Source organism: Eptatretus burgeri, chromosome 2 (assembly GCF_056783735.1).
Source record: "Eptatretus burgeri isolate ZD-2024b chromosome 2, Ebu_testis_v1, whole genome shotgun sequence".
NCBI classification, from domain to species: domain Eukaryota; kingdom Metazoa; phylum Chordata; class Myxini; order Myxiniformes; family Myxinidae; genus Eptatretus; species Eptatretus burgeri.
In genome coordinates this window covers 124283900-124302543 of record NC_140962.1, presented here as the reverse complement: position 1 = coordinate 124302543, position 18644 = coordinate 124283900, and the positions used below count along the sequence as shown (strand labels likewise).

At 40.3% G+C, this 18644-nt stretch overlaps 1 protein-coding gene across 6 annotated transcripts in view; it reads left to right on the top strand.

The window, feature by feature from the left end:
* LOC147032991 (liprin-alpha-1-like) overlaps nucleotides 1-18644 on the top strand; it is a 341574-nt gene that overhangs the window by 215201 nt on the left and 107729 nt on the right. For all 6 annotated transcript variants that reach the window (XM_085871083.1, XM_085871085.1, XM_085871082.1 and 3 more), the window contains exons 6-8: nucleotides 14541-14765; nucleotides 17621-17767; nucleotides 18329-18463. In XM_085871083.1, coding sequence (XP_085727209.1) covers nucleotides 14541-14765; nucleotides 17621-17767; nucleotides 18329-18463 — 507 coding nt within the window. The remainder of the gene's footprint in view (nucleotides 1-14540; nucleotides 14766-17620; nucleotides 17768-18328; nucleotides 18464-18644) is intronic.

Sequence of the window (18644 nt, the reverse complement as noted above, 5' to 3'; positions counted from 1 at the left end):
CAAACCTCCATATACCCGAGCAGCTGGTTTATCAGCCACTATTGAAACCTCCACATAAAAGAGCAGCCGGTTTACCAGCCGCTATTTAAACTTCCATATACCCGAGCAACCGGTTTACCGGCCACTATTTAAACCTCCATATACCCGAGCAGCCAGTTTACCGGCCACTATTTAAACCTCCATATACCCGAGCAGCCAGTTTACCGGCCACTATTTAAACCTCCATATACCCGAGCAACCGGTTTACCGGCCACTATTTAAACCTCCATATACCCGAGCAACCGGTTTACCGGCCACTATTTAAACCTCCATATACCCGAGCAACCGGTTAACCGGCCACTATTTAAACTTCCATATACCCGAGCAGCCAGTTTACCGGCCACTATTTAAACCTCCATATACCCGAGCAGCCAGTTTACCTGCCACTATTCAAACCTCCATATACGCGAGCAGCTGGTTTATCAGCCACTATTCAAACCTCCAGATACATGTGCAGCTGGTTTACCAGCCACTATTCAAACCTCCATATACCCGAGCAGCTGGTTTATCAGCCACTATTCAAACCTCCAGATACATGTGCAGCTGGTTTACCAGCCACTATTCAAACCTCCATATACGCGAGCAGCTGGTTTATCAGCCACTATTCAAACCTCCAGATACATGTGCAGCTGGTTTACCAGCCACTATTCAAACCTCCATATACCCGAGCAGCTGGTTTATCAGCCACTATTGAAACCTCCACATAAAAGAGCAGCCGGTTTACCAGCCGCTATTTAAACTTCCATATACCCGAGCAACCGGTTTACCGGCCACTATTTAAACCTCCATATACCCGAGCAGCCAGTTTACCGGCCACTATTTAAACCTCCATATACCCGAGCAGCCAGTTTACCGGCCACTATTTAAACCTCCATATACCCGAGCAGCCAGTTTACCGGCCATTATTTAAACCTCCATATACCCAAGCAACCGGTTTACCGGCCACTATTTAAACCTCCATATACCCGAGCAGCTGATTTATCGGCCACTACTTAAACCTCCATATAATCGAGAAGCCGGTTTACCTGCTGCTATTCAAACATTCACATAACATACCCGAGCAGCTGGTTTGCCAGCTGCTATTGAAACCTCCATAGACCCGAGCAGCTGGTTTATCGGCCACTATTCAAACCTCCAGATACATGTGCAGCTGGTTTACCAGCCACTATTCAAACCTCCATATACCCGAGCAGCTGGTTTATCAGCCACTATTGAAACCTCCACATAAAAGAGCAGCCGGTTTACCAGCCGCTATTTAAACTTCCATATACCCGAGCAACCGGTTTACCGGCCACTATTTAAACCTCCATATACCCGAGCAGACAGTTTACCGGCCACTATTTAAACCTCCATATACCCGAGCAGCCAGTTTACCGGCCACTATTTAAACCTCCATATACCCGAGCAGCCAGTTTACCGGCCATTATTTCAACCTCCATATACCCAAGCAACCGGTTTACCGGCCACTATTTAAACCTCCATATACCCGAGCAGCTGATTTATCGGCCACTACTTAAACCTCCATATAATCGAGAAGCCGGTTTACCTGCTGCTATTCAAACATTCACATAACATACCCGAGCAGCTGGTTTGCCAGCTGCTATTCAAACCTTCATATACCCGAGCAGCTGGATTTTTCTCCATGGAGCCCAGGGTGGGCGAGCCGAAAGTCCAAGCAGCTCAGGGTTCAAAGGGTGATGAGCCAACTCGATGATGTTAGCTCATATATCATCGAGTGTGAAATACTTTTTAACATCTTTATTGTTATTGGATCGATCGGGCGTTGTTTTTTTCCATGATAGACGTGCAGAGATTAAAGAAAATATACTCTGAGGTAGTTCTTTAAGCACAGCATTGTGTGTGTCAAGAGAATATACTTTAGCAGCATGTTCATCATGTAATCACCTTGAGTGATTTCTGCTGCAAGACTTCACTTCGTTGACAAGTCCTCCTTCTTAGTGATGCTCACATATTGTTTCGCAAATGCATATTGGACTGGAATTCAATTTCAAACTTGGCCAACCGATCAAGTATCATTCGCAAGGTACAGCTGTGCCGCTGATTCGATGCTACTCCACATTAAGGAAGGAGTTTGGAACTCGGCCAGGGTGATGGCACATAATGGCATACTCCTTCAATGTCGCCACCAGCGAGTGATGGCAGATGTGACACCCAATTTAATGCCCCATCTATGGGATAGTACACTCATTGTCGCATTGCACTGCATGTGAAGCACCAGGGTGGCTTATATTGTCATCTTTGGGATTAAACCCAGACTAGACAGCTCGAAGATGAGTGAACTACCTCTGAGCCATCCTGTCTGCTCTTTGATGCTCACGTAGGTTTGACCTTCATGTCAAAGTCTTCCGAACATCATGTGGCAATGTTTGGAATCAACAGCTGGTGCAAAATTTCTACCTTTTTATTTACAAAGATCGAAGATCGTCTGAGAGCTGGATGAAATAGGGGTGATGTTGACAGAGCGGTGGAGCAGCGGGAGTTGGCATACAAGAAAGGACAGAGAAATGGGATGGGGAAACAGTGAACAGACATGCAGCATAAGTTGGGGCATAAGCTACAATAAGTCATGGATTTTGTTTTGCATGAGTTGCTGCATTATCAACAAGGAAGGAAGATCTATAGTATTCAGCAGGATCTGCTTGATCATCGGTTTACATTGGTTGCAGTTGTTGGTTATTCATGGTGTTGTATTGCAGAAAACCACATCGTACCCTGTGAAAATGCCGTTTCTGCAGATGGTTGGAGAAACATGATGTGGAACGTTTTGTTTGATCTTCATTAGTGTTTGGCCTTTAGGAACATGGAGAAGAGAGTCCCTTAGGAATTGCTTAACCCTTTGAACTCTGAGCTCCTTGGACTTTTGGCTCCCCCACCATCGGCTCCCTGGAGAAAAATTCATGCCGTTCGGGTATATGGAGGTTTGAATAGCAGCTGGTAAACCGGCCGCGAGGGTTCAAAGGGTTGATGTTATTTTTCTCACACCAAGTTCCATCAGCAACAATAATATTCTCCATGAAGTTGTCCTCTTCTTAATGGAAAGCCTCATTAAGAGTGAACGTCTTTAAAATTTTCTTCATGGAGGACATTTGTTATTCATTTTACAAGCACTTTTGTCTCCTCAAATCACAACAATTCTGCTATCTTCCACTTTCTTTAACTGCAATTGAACAATCTTGTATAAACACCTTTTGTATACAGAGTCAAGGCTTGTGGAATAGCTGGAACACTAAACGGATCAGGATGCAACAGAACGAGAGAAACAGTAGAGATTGGGGGGGGGGGGGAGGGGGCACCAACAACAGAGTTGATGCACCAAATAGAGGTAGACTTGGACAAATAATGGGTGTGGGGAGAAACGGGCGGGGGGGGCAGGAGAGGATCCTTGGGGTGAACAAGATGGATGGAGAAGGAAACTCTCAGGAAGGAAAGAAAATTAAAATTAACTAGAACTGCCACTTTATAACTGCTGGCAGTGATGACCGGCTACCCATACACGACGCCTTCGATACGACGTGAGACTTAAACGACGGTCGCAAAGTTTCGCGACGATAGGATGAGCGGTTCCGGAGAAAACGATATTTAATGTTGTTCTTGAATCTGACGTGGCTGCCGAACCGTGTGACCTATCGATTAGAAATTAACAAACTTTTATTCACCACTCGGGTGCGATATGTACGTGAAGTTTCCCCTCGATCTGATCGGCCGTTCTGGAGAAGAAGATGTTTGAGGGTTTTAGGGTAAATTTGACGTGACCGCCAAACAGTGTGACCTATCGATTATAAATTAACAAACTTGTGAAAGGATGTCTTGGGGAAAGTGTGCGTGAATTTTTGCCTCGATTTGTCCGGCTGTTCTGGAGAAGAAGAATAAAAAAAATTATAAATTTTCAATCCAAGAGGGCTGACGAACCATGTGACCTATGACGTCACAAATTTATATTCTGCTTCAAACCGTGTGTTGGAACACGTCTGTCAAGTTTAGTGTTAATCGGAAAAGGTGTGTTTTTCTATCCAAGATGGCCGCCACACAATGTGACGACGTCATAATTTTTAGCATGTCTTATTTTAGCACTTCATTATTTACTCTTCTTCTTCATTTTATACTCTTATTCTTCATTTTTTACTCTTCTTCTTCATTTTTTTACTCTTCTTCTTCTCATTCATTTTTTACTCTTCTTCATTATTTTTAACTCTTCTTATTCATTATTTACTCTTCTTCTTCTTCATTATTTACTCTTCTTCTTCATTATTTACTCTTGTTCTTCATTATTTACTCTTCTTCATTTTTTCTCTTCTTCATTTTTTTACTCTTCTTCATTTTTTTACTCTTCTTCATTTTTACTCTTCTTCTTCTTCAAATTTACTCTTCTTCGTTTTTTTTACTCTTCTTCGTTATTTTTTACTCTTCTTCATTATTCACTCTTCTTCATTATTTACTCTTCTTCTTCATTTTTCTCTTCTTCAATTTTTACTCTTCTTCTTCATTATTTACTCTTCTTCTTCATTTTTTACTCTATTGCTTCTTCATTCTTCTACTCCCCTTCTTCTTCTTCTTCTTCTTCTTCTTCTTCTTCTTCTTCATTTTTTACTCTTCTTCTTCTTCATTATTTACTCTTCTTCTTCTTCTTCTTCATTTTATTACTCTTCTTCTTCATGTTATTACTCTTCTTCTTCATTATTTACTCTTCTTCTAAATTAAAATTAAGAGAACTCGGCGTTGTTGTTGTTGTTGGTCTTCTTCTTCTTCTTCTTCTGGTGAAGACAGATCCTTTAGGACTCGACTATTTCATATACAGGATCCATATCTCCTGAAATACTAAATACTTGTACACATCCTCGCATTGAGGGTGCCTTTTGAGAGCGTCTATCATGAACTTTTAAATATATTTGGACATTTGCTTTAAAGTTTAGAAAAGTTCACGTTACTATTCAAAGATTATTCCATTTAATGTATTGTAATTTCGTAAATACACTATTTTCTTGTCATGAACGACGTTCGTCCATGACTGGTCTCGCTATTGGCTCCGTCAAGGCATGTGATGAAATATCGGAAGTTGTTTTTTCTTCTTCTTCTTCTTCTTCTTAAGTTCTTGTTCTTCTTCTTCTTCTGGTGAAGACAAAACCTTTAGGATGCGGCTCTTGGACAAATTTGTCCTTGTTTACATATGTGCAGGCATGCGGCGAGATTATAGTAGCCAAGTCTTGCTTCGATAGGTTATGTGGTTCCAGAGAAAGCATTATTTAATATAATTCTTGAGTCCAACATGGCTGCCAAACCATGTGACCTATCAATTAGAAATTAACAAACTTGTGAAAGGATGTCTTGCGGAAAGTTTGTGTGAATTTTTGCCTCAATCTGTCTGGCTGTTCTGGAGAAGAAGATTTTTAAAATTTATTAAGTTTCAATGCAAGATGGCAGACGAACCATGTGATCTATGACATCATAAATTTAAATTCTGCTTCCAATCGTGAAGTGGAACACGTTTGTGAAGTTTCGTCTTTATCGGACAAACTGCGTTATTCAATCCAAGACGGCCGCCAAACCATGTGACATGTGACGTCATAATTTTTAACGTGCATGCATGCATGGGGGTAGATTATATTGGCCAAGTTTCGCTTTGATAGGTTATGTGGTTCCAGAGAAAACATTATTTAATATAATTCTTGAATCCAACAGGGCCGCCAAACCATGTGACCTATCAATTAGAAATTAACAAAGTTATATACACCACTCGTGTGCACTACCCAGACCTTGGCCCTTGATACAACATGAGATACATGAGATGACAAAAAAAAATTATATTCTGCTTTCAACTGTGTCGTGGAACATGTCTGAAGTTTCGTGTTAATCGGAAAAGGTGCGTTTTTCTATCCAAAATGACCGCCCAACTATGTGACTTGTGATGTCATAATTTATACCATGTATGCAGACACCATGGGGGATGACAGTTGCAAATTTTCGCTTCGATAGGTTAAGCCGTTCCAGAGAAAACATTATTTAATATTTTCCTTAAATCCAACATGGCTGCCAAACGATGTGACCTATCAATTAGAAATTAACAAAGTTATATTCACTACTCGTGTGCACTACCCAGACAGCGGCCCTTGATACAACATGAGATACATGAGATGACAAAAAAATTTAGATTCTGCTTTCAACTGTGTCGTGGAACATGTCTGTGAAGTTTCGTGTTAATCGGAAAAGGTTCGTTTTTCTATCCAAGATGGCCACCCAACTATGTGACTTGTGATGTCATAATTTCTACCATGTATGCAGACATCATGGGGATGACAGTTGCAAATTTTCGCTTGGATAGGTTAAGTCGTTCCAGAGGAAACATTATTTAATATTTTTCTTCAATCCAACATGGCTGCCAAACAATGTGACTTGTGACGTAATAATTTTTACCATGCATGCAGAATTGATGGAAGATGGCATTTGCAAATTTTCGCTTCGATAGGTTAAGCGGTTCCAGAGAAAACATTATTTAATATTTCCCTTAAATCCAACATGGCTGCCAAACGATGTGACCTATCAATTAGAAATTAACAAAGTTATATTCACTACTTGTGTGCACTACCCAGACCTTGGCCCTTGATACAACATGAGATACAGGAGAGGACAAAAAATTTAGATTCTGCTTTCAACTGTGTCGTGGAACATGTCTGTGAAGTTTCGTGTTAATCGGAAAAGGTTCGTTTTTCTATCCAAGATGGCCGCCCAACTATGTGACTTGTGACGTCATAATTTCTACCATGTATGCAGACATCATGGGGGATGACGGTTGCAAATTTTCACTTCGATAGGTTAAGCGGTTCCAGAGAAAACATTATTTAATATTTTTCTTAAATCCAACATGGCTGCCAAACGATGTGACCTATCAATTAGAAATTAACAAACTTGTATTCCCCACTCATGTGCAATACGTGTGTGAAATTTCCCCTTGATCAGATCAGCCGTTCTGGAGAAGATGTTTGCAGGTTTAAGGGTAAATTCAAGATGGCCGCCAAACCATGTGACCAATCAAGAAGAAATTAACAAACTTGAGAAAGCACCACATGGGGAATATATGTGTAAAGTTTCGTCTCATCTCTCTTGCCGTTCTGGAGAAGAAGATTTTTAAAATTTATTCATTTTCAATCCAAGATGGCTGCCGAACCATGTGACCTATAACATCATAAATTTATATTCAGCTTCCCATTCAGCACCCTAACAAGTGTGTGAAGTTTCGTATAAATCGGATAAGGTCAGTTTTTCTATCCAAGATGGCCGCCAAACCATGTGACTTGTGACGTCATAATTTTTACTATGAATGCAGACATCATGGAGGATGATAGTTGCAAATTTTCGCTTCGATAGGTTGTGATTCCAGAGAAAACATTATTTAATATTTTTCAAGAATCCAACATCGCTGTCAAACCATGTGACCTATCAATTAGAAATTAACAAACTTATATTCCCTACTCATGGCCAATAGGTTTGTGAAGTTTCCCCTTGATCTGACGAGCCGTTCTGGAGAAGAAGATGTTTGAAGGTTTTGGGTAAATTCAAGATGGCCGCCAAACCGTATGGCCGATCAATAAGAAATTAACAAACTTGATAAAGGACCTCATGGGGAATGTGTTTGTAAAGTCTCGCCTCAATCTGATTAGCCGTTCTGAAGAAGATTTTTTTTTTAATTCCCAAAACAAGATGGCTGCCGAACCAAGTGACCTATGACGTCATAATATATTTTCTACGGTCAATTGTTGTGCAGATGAGGCTCAAGAAATTTCAGATTTTTCCGATGCAGCGTTGTACCTAACAAATTTTGACCGCCACACCTCTTGACCGATGACCTCACGAAAAATCACCCTGTTCCCCTTGAGGAGCTTATTCAAATTTATGAAGCGAAAACATTTTTACCCTCGAAAGTTTCAGAGATACAGACGTCCAAAGTTTTTCGTTTTTTTCAAGATGGTGCCCGTACCACGTGACCTATGACGTCACAATTACCACTTAAGTTTGCTATCAAAAAAGATACATACTATGGTGAAAATTTCGTGTCGATCGGACTTACCGTTCCTGAGAAAATGATTTATAAAGCGAAAGAACCCGCAAATTGCCGGCGGAAAAAGAATCAATGAGAAATAATAAAAAGACTATAACTGCCACTTTTTCACTGCTGGCAGTGATGACCGGGTACCCGGACCTCCACTTTTGATACGACATGAGACTTAAATGATGGTCGCAAAGTTTCGCGTCGATAGGATAAGTGGTTCCAGAGAAAACGATATTTAATATTGTTCTTGAATCCAACATGGCTGCCAAACCATGTGACCTATCAATTAGAAATGACCAAACTTATATTCCCCACTCGTGTGCAATACGTAAATGAAGTTTCCCCTTGATCTGACCGGCCGTTCTGCAGAAGAAGATGTTTGAAGGATTTAGGGTAAATTCAACATGGCCGCCAAACCGTATGACCGATCAATAAGAAATTAACAAACTTGATAAAGGACCTCATGTAGAATGTGTGTGTAAAGTTTCGCCTCAATCTGTTTAGCCGTTCTGGAGAAGAAGATTTTAAAATTTATTAAGTTTCAATCCAAGATGGCTGACGAACCATATGACTTATGACATCATAACTTTACATCCTGCCTCCTATCCCGTAGTGGAAAACGTGTGTGAAGTTTCGTGTTAATCGGATAGAATGCGTTTTTCCCTCCAAGATGGCCACCAAACCCTGTGACTTTGTGATGTTATAATTTTTACTATGAATGCAGACATCATGGCAGATGATAGTTGCAAATTTTTGCTTTGAAAGGTTATGTGATTCCAGAGAAAACATCATTTAATATTTTTCATGAATCCAACATGGCTGTCAAACCATGTGACCTATCAATTAGAAATTAACAAACTTATATTCCCTACTCGTGTGCAATACGTATGTGAAGTTTCCCCTTGATCTGACGAGCCGTTCTAGAGAAGAAGATGTTTGAAGGTTTTGGGTAAATTCAAGATGGCCGCCAATGGCCGAAAATTTCGTGTCGATCGGACTTACCGTTCCTGAGAAAATGATTTTTAAAGCGAAAGAACCCGCAAATTGCAGGCGGAAAAAGAATAAATAAGAAATAAAAAACTAGAACTGCCACTTTATAACTGCTGGCAGTGATGACCGGGTACCCACACATCCGCCTTTGATACAACGTGGGACTTTCTGCAGATGACAGTCACAAAGTTTCGCTTTGATTGGGTAAGTGGTTCCAGAGAAAACAATATTTAATATTGTTCTTGAATCAAACATGGCTGCCAAACCATGTGACCTATCAATCAGAAATTAACAAACTTATATTCCCGACTCATGGGCAATACGTTAGTGAAGTTTCCCCTTGATCTGATGAGCCGTTCTGGAGAAGAAGATGTTTGAAGGTTTACGGTAAATTCAAGATTGCCGACAAACCGTATGACTGATCAATAAGAAATTAACAAACTTGATAAAGGACCTCATGAGGAATGTGTGTGTGTGTAAAGTTTCGCCTCGATATGTTTGGCCGTTCTGGAGAAGAAGATTAAAAAAAAAAATTCCCAAAACAAGATGGCTGCCAAACCAAGTGACCTATGACGTCATATATTTTTTTCTATGGTGAATTGTTGTGCAGATGAGGCTCAAGAAATTTCAGATTTTTCCGATGTACCTAACGAATTTTGACCGGCACACCTCTTGACCGATGACCTCACGAAAAATCACCTCTGTTCCCATTGAGGAGCTGATTCAAATGTATGAAGCGAAAACATTTTTACCCTAGAAAGTTTCAGAGATACAGAGGTCCAAAGTTTTTCGGTTTTTTCAAGATGGCGCCCGTACCACGTGACCTATGACGTCACAATTACCACTTAAGTTTGATATCAAAAACGATACATACTATGGTGAAAATTTCGTGTCGATCGGACTTACCGTTCCTGAGAAAATGGTTTTTAAAGTGAAAGAACCCGCAAAATTGCCGGCGGAAAAATATAAATAATGAAAAATAAAAAATAAGGAAATAAACAGAAGAAAAACAATAGGGTTCCCTGTCAGAATGACAGGGTACCCTAACTATAACTGCCACTTTATAATTGCTGGCAGTGATGACCGGGTACCCAGTCCGTCCGCCTTTGATACAACATGGGACTTTCTGCAGATGACAGTCACAAAGTTTCGCTTTGATCGGGAAAGTGGTTCCAGAGAAAACCATATTTAATATCGTTCTGGAATCAAACATGGCTGCCAAACCGTGTGACCTATCAATTAGAAATTAACAAACTTATATTCCCTACTTGTAGGCAATACGTTGGTGAAGTTTCCCCTTGATCTGATGAGCCATTCTGGAGAAGAAGATGTTTGAAGGTTTTCGGTAAATTGAAGATGGCCGCCGAACCGTATGACCGATCAATAAGAAATTAACAAACTCGATAAAGGACCTCATGGGGAATGTGTGTGTAAAGTTGCGCCTCAATCTGTTCAGCTGTTCTGCAGATGTTTGAAGGTTTACGGTAAATTCAAGATTGCCGCCAAACTGTATGACTGATCAATAAGAAATTAACAAACTTGATAAAGGACCGCATGAGGAATGTGTGTGTAAAGTTTCGCTTCGATCTGTTTGGCCGTTCTGGAGAGGAAGATTTTTTTTAAAAAAAATTCCCAAAACAAGATGGCTGCCGAACCAAGTGACCTATGACGTCATAATATATTTTTTCTACGGTGAATTGTTGCGCAGATGAGGCTCAAGAATTTTGAGATTTTTCCGATGCAGCGTTGTACCTAACGAATTTTGACCGGCACACCTCTTGACCGATGACCTCACGAAAAATCACCCCTGTTCCCCATTGAGGAGCTTATTCAAATGTATGAAGCGAAAACATTTTTACCCTCGAAAGTTTCAGAGATACAGAGGTCCAAAGTTTTACGTTTTTTTTCAAGATGGCGCCCGTACCACGTGACCTATGACGTCACAATTACCACTTAAGTTTGCTATCAAAAAAGATACATACTATGGTGAAAATTTCATGTCGATCGGACTTACCGTTCCTGAGAAAAAGATTTTTAAAGCGAAAGAACCTGCAAAATTGCCGGCAGAAAAATATAAATAACTAGAACTGCCACTTTATAACTGCTGGCAGTGATGACCGGGTACCCAGTCCGTCCGCCTTTGACACAACTGATACAACATGAGACTTAAATCGTAGTCGCAAAGTTTCGCATTTATCGGATAAGCGGTGCCAGAGAAAACATTATTTAATGGTGATACAAACACAGGCATGCTTCGAGACGGCGCGGAACCTACGAGTTACGAACCGGGCAGCAGAAAGCGTTCAATTTCCTTATAACTGGCGAACAGATTCAAATAATTAAATAATTCTGGCTGCCAAACCGTGTGACCGATCAGGTTGAAATTTTAAACTTTTGTTTCGCATGTCGGCTAAATTACAAATTTGAAGTTTCGTATATATAGAAGCAGCAGTTACAGAGTAAACATTAATTAATATTTATCCTTAAATCCAAGATGGCGGCCAAACCATGTGACTTGTGACGTCATAATTTTCACTACATGTGCAAACACGATCGGAGACGATAACTGCAAATTTTCGCTTCGCTAGGTTAAGCAGTTCCAGAGAAAACATTATTTAATATTTTTCTTAAAACCAACATGGCTGCCAAACCCTGGGCCCGATCCCGTTGAAATTTCAAACCCTCATTCCGCATGACTGTTCCACCATAAAGGTGATGTTTCACATTTATTGATGCAGTAGTTCCAGAGTAAACATTAATTAATATTTTTCCTTCAATCCACTATGGCTGCCAAACGTTGTGTCGTACCTCAAAAGGGTGTGAGAACTTTTTATTCGTCATGGAGAGGCGGTCATAGTGGTGGAGTTTCTCCTGGATCTGTTCAGTCGTTTCAGAGAAAAAGACGTTTAAAGATATTATTTTTCAATCCAAGATGGCTGACAAACCATGTGACCTATGACATCACAAATTTATATTCTGCTTTCCAACTGGGTATTGGAACACGTTTGTGAAGTTTCGTGTTAATCGGTAAAGGTGCGTTTTTCTATCCAAGATGGCCGCCAAACCATGTGACGTGTGACGTCAGAATTTTTACCACGCGTGCACACACGATGGTAGATGATAATTGCAAACTTTCGATTCATTAGGTTGAGCGGTTCCAGAGAAAACATTATTTAATATTTTCTTTAATCCAACATGGCGGCCAAACCGTGTGACTTATCAATTCGAAATTAACAAACTTATATCGCTTACGTGTCCCGAATATAGTTCCGAAATCTCCCCTTCATCGGACCAGCGCTTCTGGAGAAGAAGATGTTTGAAGGTTTTAGGGTTTTTTCAAGATGGCCACCAAACCATGTGACCGATCAAGAAGAAATTAACAAACTTGAGAAAGGATCTCATGCGGAATATATCTGTGAAGTTTCGTCTTAATCTGTCTTGCCCTTCTGGAGAAGAAGATTTTTAAAATTTATTCATTTTCAATCCAAGATGGCTGCCGAACCTTGTGACCTATGATATCATAAATTTAAATTCTGCTTTCCATCGTCGACCCGAACAAGTGTGTGAAGTTTCGTGTAAATCGGATAAGGTCTATTTTTCTATCCACGATGGCCGCCAAACCATGTGACTTCTGAGGTAAAAAATTTTTTACCATGTATGCAGACTTGAGGGAGGAAGGCAGTTGCAAATTTTCGCTTCGATGGCTTATGAAATTCCAGAGAAAACATTATTTAATATTTTTCTTAAATCCAACATGGCGGCCAAACCATGTGACCTATCACTTCGAAATTAACAAACTTGCATCACATGCATGTCACGAATATAGTTCTGAAATCTCGCCTTCATTGGACCAGCGCTTCTGGAGAAGAAGATGTTTGAAGGTTTTAAGGTTTTTTTCAAGATGGCCACCAAACCATGTGACCTGTCAACAAGAAATTAACAAACTTGAGAAAGGACCTCTTGGGGAATGTACCTGTAAAGTCTCGCCTCAATCTGTCCAGCCCTTCTGGAGAATTTTTTTTTTAAAAAAACACTAAAAAACAAGATGGCGGCCGAATTACGTCATCGATGACGTCAAAAAAAACATTTTTGACGATGAATTTTGGCGTAGATGACGCTCAAAAAATTTCAGATTTTTCCTATACGGTGTTCTACTTGACGAATTTTCACCGGTATATCGCTTCACCTATGACGTCACGAAAAATCACACGTGTTCCCCATAGTGAGCTTAGTAAAATGTATCAAACGAAAAAAATTTCCATTGCACGGTTTCCGAGATACAGATGTCCAAAGTTTATCGCTTTTTTCAAGATGGCGACCGCACCACGTGACCAATGACGTCATAATTATAACGTGATTGTGCTATCAAAAAAGATACAAACTATGGTGATAATTTCCTGTCGATCGGCCTTAGTGTCCCAGAGAAAATGGTTTTTAAAGCGAAAAAGGGTGCAAAATGCCGGCGGAAAAATAATAATAATGCGTAATAATAATAAACAGAAGAAAAACAATAGGGTACCCTGTACTCACAGGGTACCCTAATAAAAAATAAAAAATAAGGAAATAAACAGAAGAAAAATAATAGGGTTCCCTGTCAGAATGACAGGGTACCCTAATAAGGAAATAAACAGAAGAAAAACAATAGGGTTCCCTGTCAGAATGACAGGGTACCCTAATAAAAAACCGCAATAAAGGCCTGCGCCTTCATTGTGGTTTTTTTTCCATTTAAATGATCTATTTTCAAAATAATTCAAACAAACCACCACTGGACAATTTGCATGTGATCCTAAATGCTGGATAAAGTTGCAAAGATATTCCAGTCGATGTGATGCACATTTTTCTGCCAAAATAACCACAATTTTAATGCGTTAGTCACAAAAGATTTTTGGTCATTTCTGCCTGAAGGCAATTTAATTATATAGCACAGTATGAGGAATGGTTTTGATTCTCAGGTGTTTCAATAACGTGGCAACACTCATGTAAATATTTGATGCTTCATAACTGGTAGCTTTTATTTATTAAATTACAGGCAGTTTGGTATGTTTCTGGTGGAAATGGTTACATGGAAACCAAGTTACTTAGAAACCGACAAATTAAGTTTCATGGAAACTTGCAGTCAGGTGTTCTGCACATCCCTCGTGCCAAAAAGGTGCTTGGAATGAACTACATGTTCGGTTTTTTTGTGTGTGAGAGAGAGAGAGAATGTATGTATGTATGTATGTATGTATGTATGTATGTATGTATGTATGTATGTATGTATGTATATATGATATTTTGCTTGTTGGCGAGGAAATAGAGCCAAGATTAAACACGTGTATTTTAGGGACAAATAGTTATGAGTTACACTTCCATGCTATGTGATCGAAACAAATCTTTAATCTTGTGGATTGAAAGTGATGAGCCTTGGCTCCCATTTCTGTGATTCACATGATATCTCATCCTTTGATAGCGAACAGCAGGAGGGATGGCACCTGGTGAAGAAGAAGGCCACTCTAGAGTTCTAGAACTTCAGGAGCTCCTGGATCGTCGCACACTTGAGATGGGCCAGCTAAAGGAGCGTCTTGCGGGACTTTTGGGCCGAGTTGGCGAGCTTGAGGATGAGTTGAACCAGGCCCGTAAAGACCTCATCAAGTCGGAGGAAGCCAATGTAAAATATCAGCGTGACTTACGTGAGGTATGTTAGTCATAAAGTATGGACGGTCTTCGGTGTGGGTATTCAAAACACATAAGTAAGAAATGTTGTTTTGACAGTAACATTTGTTGTGTGTATGATATATGCTGTGGGATGAGTGTTGGAGGGGGTGGGGGTGGGGGAGAATAGCTGACACCTCGTATTACACGGATCTTGATCTGATCTTTTCTCGGTGTGCTTCCATCACTTCATTTATATTCAAGGAAGTACAGCTGTGTCTGCAGACATTTTATTGATTTGAAATATTTTTCTTATTGCTATTACTGTGTACAAAGTGACCCACCCATTGGAGCTAATTTATATGATAAAAGATGCATATTTATTTGTTCATTAACGCTTCGCCTGTTTGCGTAGTTCTCGACGAGGAATGGAATTAACTTACGGTAATTATATTTGCATGAGTCTTTGAACTACAATAAGTGCTTATGCTCGTGATTTACAATATCAAAAAGTGCCAAGTAATAGCGCTGATCCCAAAATGTGTTGTTGGAATAAGTCGACTTGGTCTTACTCATAGTATTCCCTGTTAAATCTCCTAAGAGTTTAATTATTCTATGAATGTAGGACATAACATGTGAACCATCTGTGGATCGAGGTTGTGCATGTACATCAGTCGGACTAATAGATAGCTAAGGTAGTATTGATGGGTGATCTTATACCTGTGTAGTGATGGTGATGTCTGTAAAGCCTGTTGTTGAAAGGTGAATGTGTTGTTGATGTTTTCTCATTCCTCAATCTACAACTCTCTTCATCGTGACAAAAACATCCCTCATGATGCACCACTGGCTGACCCCACTGTTCTCCCCACTCCCTCATTCTTCCTTCCCCAATGAAATTTGGTCATGGGTAGATTGGGTGAGCATCATAGATGATTAATAGAATGATAGATTTAATTGATTGGGTGTTGATGAAGTGTGGACATGATGGGCCAAATGGCCTCCTCCTGTGTCCAATTTCCAAGTATTTCCTTATATACTGCAGGTACTTCTGAATTATTTGTTTAAATCCAGACTTTCAGCCACCTGAATGGGGGTGCGCAACCAGAGACCAATAACAAACTCTCCATGGGCACTACTTCGAAACATGATATGGTTGCCAAGGTGTGAAAGAAGCTTGTTTGCCATTGAAGCACTAAAGCTTAGATAGAAGTAGACAGATAATAATGCTGAAAATGTTTATTGAGGCTGTTAGAGGTGCATTCTGTAAGGAAGTGGTTGGAACGGACAGTAAGCTGTTGGAATGTTGCATCGATCATGGTGGCGGATGTGACGTTGGTGAGCAGCAGCTGCTTGAGAGTGATTCCTGATTCCGAAGCTTCACTTGGATTATGCCCTGCACAGGACCTAGAGCGTTTGTATTTCCTATGTTTGTGGTGTGCGTTATCGCATGGAGTGCACTCCAGTCTGACGACCCGATGGTTGTACCACATAGGACACATGCACCTCAAAACTCGTACACTGCCAACTTGTCTTTCCCATCTCTCCACATACACACATTCATGTGAAATTTTTGGTTGGCTGTGCCTTTTTCTTCTTCCTTTTCAAACTATGGATGCTAACCAACCTCCTTAACCATGAAGTATATAAATTGCCTGAATGTATTGATTTAGCAGAACAATAAGCCCCAGATTTTCCTTCTTTAAATTTGCTCAACTCCGTTTGTTTGACCATCGCATGTCCCGCATGTAAGGTCTATCAAGTTGTCCTTTTAAAACACCAGCATCATATTCTTGCAATCAAGTTTTTTTTTTTTTTTTTTTTTTTTTTTTTTTAACTTTCACCACGGAAGGTGAAGGAGGTTATGTTTTCAGCCCTTTCTGTCTGTTTTTTGTGTGCATGGTATCTCAAAATGTTGTAGACGGATTTGGACGAAACTTGGTGGACTGGTTGGGTGTGTGGCAAGGATGAATTGGTTCGATTTTGGTGAAGATCCGAATCCGGATCTGGATACGAGGATTATTTAATTTTGCAAAGTGCTTCTTCCCCGTTGAGAGATAGGGCCAAAAACGATATATACCATGATATTTGAAAAATGTATTGGGCCCGATATGTTCTCATGCATCAGGCACTACGTGGTGGAGGTATGCACTCTACCGAATGCTCTACTTGTTTTTTTTTGTTATTGTTTTGTGAAGGTTTGCCACCAAAAGAAGTGTAAGTTGGGGTTGACTTTAAAGGAAACTGGATATTTCTCTTAATGTAGAAGCAATAGGTGAACAAGGAATTTTGCAGTAAGGAACACATTCACTGCAGTGAGGTGGTTCCACATGCCATACATCGAGAACCACCTCTGCCTCGAAGCAACAGCAGATTCTTCCCCTGGCACCGTAAAGTTGTGACATGAACGCCATCAGATGTGTTTTGGATGCATGGCTCAGAAGCTGTGGCAAAGCGACCTCTGCCAATTATTATGCGAGAGCTGCAACACAATCTACTCCACATTTGGTATAATCTGTATCGGGCTGTTAATAAAGAATATCAATTATCGGATGCCTTCACGGGTTCAAGCACTGTGTGATTCCAAAGGATATATACTACCTGATACCAATTTATAAACAGGCAATTTAATTGTGTACATATCACAGATTGTTAAAATTAAGTTAATTTACAAGCAGGGGTATTCATTTTATTCTGGCAGAGCATTACTGCATATAATCCATCATTGTAATTCAGGTTTCTGCCGCATCCTCCAGCAATATTGCCGCTGAATTTAGTTCGTGGAATGCTCCATGAGGTTTTGTAAGCATATTTTAAAAGGATTCCTCAATTGCTATGTGTGCAATCTGTGATGATCCAAACAGATTATTATTGTTATTAAGACCGGTCGACATTTTCCAGGCCATGGCTCAGAAGGAGGACATGGAAGAACGAATAACAACACTGGAGAAGCGGTACCTCGGCGCACAGCGGGAAGCAACATCTCTACATGACCTCAATGACAAACTGGAGAATGAATTGGCCAACACGGAGGACTTGTTCAAACAGGTATACCTGCTGAGGATCCACAGCACTACTTTCACTCTTTACTAATGAATAATGACATTTGAATCCAACCTGTAACCCTCACAATGGACTCCATCCACTATACCATGTCAGTGAGTTATTTCATGTTTTTTTTTTTTTTTTTTTTTTGTGTCTGAAGCCAATATAATAATTTGTTTTTGAAGTTTTGATTTCTTAACTCTATCTCACTGTTGTGATTATTCAGCCTTCCAAAAGTTCAGTATTTGAAGCCAGTAGACAGTGTAGTGCAGGACTTCAAGATGCAAACAGCTTGCATTCATTGAATTGTGTCCAAAATACCTGGTTGAGTAGCCTCAACCAGGTGTGGTTAGAAGTCGTTCCCTTGTGACATATTGTCCTTGTTTGAACATGTCCTTCTATTTATATTTTTCTTTCTTCTCTGCACGCGTGTGTGAGTGTGTGTGTGCATGTGCGCGCACGTGCGCGCGCGCAACCCCGGCTTGTGAAATTGGTCACTTATACAAGTACTCTGGTGAGGCTCTGCATTGTTAATTGCTCTCTCTTCATGGTTTTATATCTCAGAGTGAAGAAAAGGTGCGACAGCTGCAGGAACGGCTGGAACTGGCTGAGCAAAAGCTGCAACAGACGCTCCGGAAAGCTGAAACTCTGCCCGAGGTGGAGGCAGAGTTGGCCCAGCGTGTTGCAGCCCTCACGAAGGTTCGACCTGCATTTGCAAGATTCGCCATCCACTGCACTTAAATGCTGATGCATTTTGGCTTTTGTTTCCATGATAAAGTTCAGTTGTAATCTTGCACACAAAGTGCTTTCACCATTGCCTCCGACTCTTGTGCACCAGGGATTATTGTTAACTTTTCAAGCAGCAAGACCCATGAGATAG